This window comes from Phycomyces blakesleeanus, assembly GCF_001638985.1.
Source record: "Phycomyces blakesleeanus NRRL 1555(-) unplaced genomic scaffold PHYBLscaffold_1, whole genome shotgun sequence".
Taxonomy (NCBI): domain Eukaryota; kingdom Fungi; phylum Mucoromycota; class Mucoromycetes; order Mucorales; family Phycomycetaceae; genus Phycomyces; species Phycomyces blakesleeanus.
The window spans coordinates 4,239,564-4,246,495 of NW_017265134.1; the positions used below are offsets into that span (position 1 = coordinate 4,239,564).

At 35.3% G+C, this 6,932-nt stretch overlaps 3 protein-coding genes across 3 annotated transcripts in view; all 3 read right to left on the minus strand.

Moving 5' to 3' along the window:
* PHYBLDRAFT_162113 (hypothetical protein) overlaps positions 1 to 664 on the minus strand; it is a gene marked incomplete at both ends in the record, with an annotated part of 929 nt that extends 265 nt beyond the window's left edge. The window contains 2 exons of the mRNA XM_018434564.1: positions 44 to 242; positions 282 to 664. Coding sequence (XP_018299552.1) covers positions 44 to 242; positions 282 to 664 — 582 coding nt within the window. The remainder of the gene's footprint in view (positions 1 to 43; positions 243 to 281) is intronic.
* An 831-nt stretch (positions 665 to 1,495) lies between these two features.
* Positions 1,496 to 3,439, minus strand: PHYBLDRAFT_139055 (hypothetical protein; the record flags this gene model as incomplete). The annotated part of the gene is made up of 5 exons (XM_018430147.1): positions 1,496 to 1,729; positions 1,854 to 2,022; positions 2,086 to 2,895; positions 3,030 to 3,145; positions 3,221 to 3,439. 5 exons carry the CDS (start codon positions 3,437 to 3,439, stop codon positions 1,496 to 1,498), a joined length of 1,548 nt encoding a protein of 515 aa, XP_018299553.1.
* Positions 3,440 to 3,781: 342 nt separating this feature from the next.
* PHYBLDRAFT_139056 (hypothetical protein) lies at positions 3,782 to 4,857 on the minus strand (the record flags this gene model as incomplete). The annotated part of the gene is made up of 3 exons (XM_018430148.1): positions 3,782 to 4,033; positions 4,069 to 4,460; positions 4,830 to 4,857. The coding sequence occupies 3 exons, from the start codon at positions 4,855 to 4,857 to the stop codon at positions 3,782 to 3,784; spliced, it is 672 nt and encodes a 223-aa protein (XP_018299554.1).
* Between the last annotated feature and the right edge of the window lie 2,075 nt (positions 4,858 to 6,932).

The following is a 6,932-nucleotide window of genomic DNA, read 5'->3' on the forward strand; positions in this document are numbered from 1 at the left end:
TTTTCAATGTTGGTGATGCTTTCAAGTAGCTAACAGTACGCACCGTTCCACGAGAGCCGGCGTCATCAAAAATGTCTAATCTCTGGAGCATGCTATACGCATTTACAAATTCGACTAGATCTTTTGCTAGCTGTAGCTCACTAGTTCCTTTGCAATGAATTCTTAAACTTTCTAGAGACTTCCATACGTTGTCTGATATTTTTTTCTCAGTGCCGAGTGGGATTTTCGCTGGTTGTAGCTCACTAGTTTCTTTGTGATGAATTCTCAAACGTCTTGGATACTATCGTGCGTTGTCTGATATTGGTGGCTCTGTGTGAATATATTTACGGAATATAATAGGTACATCCAGGCACTTCAAGTTTGGCAGGTATCTTAATAAATCGGAAAATTCTATATCTAATAATTCTGTCACAGAGAAATAATGGGGTATGTGCAGATTGGGAACCCAAATGCCGTGTAATGTGGGTACATTTTCGAAATCTTTTATAATGTTGGTAAGCGTTAGGGCGTCGTCGTAAGATACAAAACGCTTATCTCTGCATAGAGCCTTTTTAAACGCATATCTCCATCCTTTACACGTAAGGGCACAAGAAAGATTAGCCCGCCTCGACAGATTATCAGCAATTTTCGCAAGGATTTCAAATCGTAGTTCTGAAAATCCCATAATGATAATTATATGGGGAAATAAAGAGGTAAAGAGGTGAGAAACGAATATGTTAAATTATATACATATACATATACATATACATATACATATACATATACATATACATATACATATATATATCCAAAATGTAAGTCAACGAACAGAAGAAGACAAATATTGCGGTACGCTGATATGGTGAGTTACAAATCCGGTTGTACTTGAGCTTTTGAGGGTAACCATAAATAAATACAAGGCAAATTAAGCTGTTCGCACAAAAAGGTTAAAATAAAAAGAAAGTTGTTAGTGCTGTAGAAGGTACGTTTATATATATGAATATATTTGATACCAAATATTTATAGGCCGTTCAAGTTGCTCCAATATCTTTTATATTTTGTACTTTATTAAAAGCCCTATACTGTAAATGTACAGTAGACTAACAGCTTGTTCATTCGGCGTATAATATACCATTTTTTGAATGAAGGAAAAGAAATTAGAAGACAAACTCAGGGAAGTAGAGAGGAGTAAAAAACTACCGAAAGTAATAATGTTTCAGAATTTGACTACAGAAGTCTTTTCACAATCTGGGGTCAATGGTCACAGTATATAGGATGAGCACAAAGGTTGAGTTAACGAATGTATGTCGTGACCTAGCAACCTTAAATATTAGGTTCCAAGCCAGAGAAGCTATCTATTAAATATAGTATTGATAGCCTGGGAGCTAGGAATTTGATATTTTGCTATTGTGTTTCTGTACCTTGGCTTATCACTTTACTCACCCGCTGTTTATTTCTTGTCTTATCACAATCATAATGGAAACTTACAATATATATTACTTTATTTTGTTTTATTTTAAAAAGGGCTTGGCTCATACCCTTTTTTTTGAATTTGGATTCCATATGCTGGGCATATAACATGAATAGATTCAATTTTGCCAAATCTGAATTGGCCATATCCTTTGTGAAGCTCGAATTCCCAGTCCATATAGCCGATCTCTTCATCGTACAAGCATTGCTGTTTTATATTTTCGAGGGATTTTTTAGATTGAAATGTTCGATAGTATCTAAATGCGAGATCGGCTCCACTCTTTGAAAGTTTGTAGTTTTTACTGTCTCGTACTTATAATTTACAGATACATAATATGTCTGGACCCAATAAATAGGGTAACTTGTTAATATAGGGTGCTCTGAATCAATTTGATTTTTTTTACTCTTTTGATCTTTTCGTCTGTTAATGAAACGTCGTTTAATTGAGACAGAAGCGTCAGACGACTATGATCGTATAAATTTGTTTCTTCATATGATGGACCGTATCGAAGCTGGCCGATATTCAGGGTCTTCAGGAAGGTATGTGGCATATTGAGTAGCAAACACCCGGTTCTTTTACAAATAGATCCATTTATATGCAAAGTATCTAAAGTCATTTGTTTCAAACTTTTACACCTGAGCGAGAGGTAATTGAATACTTCAGAGGCTACAGAGCCTCCTAATGTCAGAGTCCGCAATCTGTGCTGCTGCTGTTTTAAATTCTCGGCTGTCGTGTTTGGAATAATGAGCAATTCTTTACCACAAAGTTCTAATTCTTTGAGAGTCACACATCTGTCCAATATATTGCCTACATCAAAAACCAGGTCGATGCTACTGATACAAAGGTTCGTCAAAAGCAAGTGGTAAGATGATAGTTTGAAAGTCTGATCTTGGTCTCCAAAAATATATTTAAAATCTTTAATTGAAAAACTCTGGAGTGTTTCAGAAAAGAATTGTAAAATTCTGTTAATGTCTATTGAGAATGAAGCGTGTATATCTCCTAATTGTGTTGCACCCAACGTCAAATGCCTAAGAGGGTATCTTAATTCACGAAATACTTTCAATAAAGCGAAGAAAGAAATTGCAAAATGTTTGTCGTGTGTGAGAACGAATGTTTCCAAGTGTTGAAACGCGTTTGGATTGTATTTAAAAAGAGATAGCATTGTTTCGTTCTTGTCAATGATTAACCTTCTCGGCCATATGGTCATAGCATTTAACCTTAAGGAACGCAAGTTTGGATATTTGTAGCCAAAATAGTATAGCCACAACGGATCCCAGTTATTCCGACGTCTACTCCCGTTGCTGTGTTGGTCCCAATTTATATTTAGAGATGTCACAAAAGAAACCGGTGCCATATTTGGGATCGTGTCCAGTGTGGGCAAAAAGTCATAATCCGGATTTATGCGAACCGAGATAGACGATAGGTTTTTCAGGTTGTTGTGCATGCTGTCAAAGTATTCATACTAAACTCGAAGTATGGATTCATTGAATTGTTACATATTTCTAATTCTCGGAGCATGCTGCACCCATTTAAAAATTTAAAGAAGTCTATCCTTTGTTGTATGTCACTACTTCCTTACCATTGTATTTTCAGGGTTTCCAGAGACGTCCATATTTTGTCCGAGCCTGTTATGTCCGTATAGATGCGTTTATAGCTTATGCGTTCTAGATCTAGACGCTTCAAGTTTGGCAGGTACTTGAATAATTCAGAAAACTATATATCTAATGTTTCTGTTGCAGAGTAAGAAAAATATATTCGTAGGCTATAAACCGAAAGACCGTAAGTTGTGGAAACGATCTGATGGTTTTTAATACTGTCGATAAGTTTTTGGACGCCACGGTACGAATTGATATGTATATATCTCCACAGAGCATTTTGGAATGGGTATCTCCATCCCTTGCATGTCAGTGAACAAGAGCGTTTGTCATTTGTCGATAGATAATCAGAAACTTGATTAAGGATTTCAAATGGTAAATCTGAGTATCCCATACGGATAGTTAGATAAAGAGATAAAGAGGTAAAAAGGTAAAGAGGTGAAAAACAAAAATATTGAGTTATATATATATATATCTAAAATTAAAATCGACGAATAGAAGAAAACAAATACAGTTAAGGCTTATGAAATTTGGCGTTTTCTAAAAAAAATGATTAGCCTTAAGTCATATTTTTTTGTAAGAAGCATTTTATTAGGCTTAGGAGGTCTGGTGACACTCAAAAGAAGACACTCAAAAGAGGGATCATAGAATTTGTTTGGAGGGTTTTCTAGCTTTTTCCATGTTTTTTTTTGGGGTCTTTTGTTTTTGTTAATAATGATAAATATAAGTATAAGTGTTAAAAGAGAGGATCGAGTTCCAATCTTTGGCAAATGCGGGTTAAGGTCTTGCGAGCCGTACCAACAACAGCAGAAGGAACAAAAGGTGAATCGTCAAAGATGAAAGTCCATTGGTGACGCCATATATCAAGGATGGTGCATCCAAAGACGGCAGAAGGGGGAATAGACGAGTTCAAGAAAGAGGGAAAAGAGAAGAAGCCAAAAGCATTGTGTAGTACGGTTGGGGTAGGTATTTTTCCAAAGAATTCCAGCTACATGCCTATCCGCACCGCGTTTTTGAGAGGACAAGTGAAGAAGAAGTGGTCTTGGGAGTCGGAGAAAAGGGGTAAATAGAGCAGGTAGGAGAGGGAAAAGCGAGAGGAAGCAAAGAGTGAAGACGAGCACGGCAGGAAATCTTGTCCTGGAGACTACTAAACCAAATGTTACGAGCCACCAGGGGAAGAGGTAAAGATCGAAATTTGCGCCAATGGCAAGAGCCAAGAGGGGGATCGAAATAGCGAGCACGGACGAGATTGTGGGAGCACAGCCCGCGGAAAGCGTGGGTGGAAAGAGGCGCCCAAGTTTGAGAAGGTACGAGCGCATAAAAGAAAGGGAACAAGTCAATGGATGTGCCGTCTTGAATGGGCAAAGACGGATATTGTTCGGCCAGTTTACGAGGAGAGCAACAAGCATAAAGGACTTAAATCATAAATAAATGTTCGTTTAAAAAATGTTACGAGTTTAGATTATTTTTGTCACAACTTGCTAATTAACATTAGCCCGGATATTACATTTAATTGGCACACCTCTTTGGCGACTTTTTTTTTGTAACTTTTCTCTTCTTTATAGAATAGAATATAATGATGAATTCTTTTTTTTTTGAAGATGAACAAGAAAACATTTGGTGTGGACAGACTAAAAGTTCAAAAAAAGGGCAAAAAAAGAGCAAAACTTTAAGGCATATAATTGGTCGAGAGTTTTAATTAATTTTGCCCTTTTTTTTGGAGGTTCAAAAAAAGGACAAATTTTTTAATCGACTCTAATTAGCTAGCTTTCTTCCGTTGTCACTAGGCTTGAGAAGAGAAGCATTTTTCATGGATAAGATGTGCCATATAATGAGAGGCCTGGAAAAACCCGCAATAAAAGGTTATCACTTAATGACAGAGACGGGATTATATGCACAATTTTATCTAATATGTATTTTGAACTAATTTTGAACTTTTTTTTTTTAAAAAAAAGGTGTGGACAGTCATAAAGTAGTCTGATTGACTAAGTTCTGGATGAAGTTGTTTTGCCCTTTTTTTTTGACCTTTTTTTGAACTTTTAGTCTGTCCACACCAGCTATTTAATTGTTAACAACGAAAATAATAATTTTGATCAAATTGGCAAATTCTATACCAAAAATCAGCTATATATCACAGTTCATAAAATATAACAGCCTCTATGCCTATAAGCAACCTGGTTAGACACATTAAGATCCACACTATCAGCAGTTTAGGGCATTAATTGCTCAAATATCGACCAAAACATCCCACATTTTCACTCTATAAAATCTTGATCCACTGTAAATTGGGCTATTTGCACCAAAAAAGTCCATTTTCGATACCCACTTTTACTCACAGGGCAACTGAAAAAAAGTTTGGAAAATTTTCTTTTTCGTCTATAAGTAAAGTTGTGTAAAACGTAAATATGGATCTTCTGATGCTTTTCAGAGAAGAAACAAGTGTGAATTCGTGGAGATATTTACTACTCTAAAAAAGACTTAATTTGTTAAGGAAGTATATAAAAAAGGCATATAATCTATCCACACCACACGGGTAAATGTATAACATCCATCGGAAATATTTGCTATCCGTTTTTTTTTTTTTGCATCTGCTCACAGATATTGACGTCCGAACCTAGTTGTTTTTATACATGCTATATACTTTTTGTTTTGCTAATGGTTTGAGCACAATGTTTCTGTGGGGAGCTACCTTTGCTTTAATTGGGACTTTCTTATCGTATATTTAACTCATGTAAAGCGGAAGGTGGTTAAGCACACAGCAATTAAATCCGATCCCTAACTATCAGTAGTAACTTATAGAAGTCAAATTAGTAGTTAATTAATAACGTCCTGATTTATTCCCGTATAATATAGTTTCCAGCTAGATTTAATTAGCAAACCTATTATAATAATATTACTTTAACGTGCAATATATATATACAAGCTATACAAGCTATATACGTTGTAAACGTTGTGTCCCAAAATGGCTGTATAGTTCTGTGCCCGCATAATAACTTAAATCCTCTTAATTACTAGAATCCTCTAAATATCTACAATCACTACAAAATTTTCGATAGAGTTCTTTTTTACCAATACAATAACATACAGCAGATTTGGATTGAATGAAAAAGGCTCTAAAGTCAAGATCTGATTTCCGAGGTTTCTTTGGTTCTTAATAGCGCATTATTCCTTGAGAATACTACAAAGATAAAACATTTAGAATCATGATACAAGAAAGTAAATGAAAGGGAGATATGACTTCACTTGTTTAGCTGAAGTAACAAAGAAATAGCAAAGGGATAGAAAAATTTGAAAAGGAAAGATATATATATAGAATGAATCACCATTAAACCAAAATTCTACTTTAAAATACACATCTACCTACACACCCTCAAGACCCTTAAGCATTTTCTTTTAAAAAAAATTCTACTGAAGCCACCCACCTTTTTGTTCACAGTACTATAAGCAGAAATGTAATTGTTCATAAACCCTTTACAGAGCGTCTGAGCATATTCAATGTCGTACTCCCCAATCTCCCATGCAAGAGATCTATTTATTTTGTCTGTCTCGTCCAAGCATATATGATATTTGTTTTTAGCACATCGGTTGTTTTTGGTTATTCAAGTCCAATTGACTAACGTTGCCATTAATATAATTTTAAGTATAAGTATGTTCAACTGGGAGTGTGGTATGTTGATAAAAATTTTTCCGCTTTTCATCGACTTAGATCCATCAAACTTGACGTATTATAGTCCCAAGAATAAAAGTTGGTTAAAGCAAAATATATATATATATGCTTTTAAAGACCTGTGTGTCTATCCCGACATTAATAAGCTCCAGTATTTGTAGTAGATGTGGGTTGTGACTGTAATTTGACTGCTAGGAGAGGTACAAGTTGGCTGAATTCA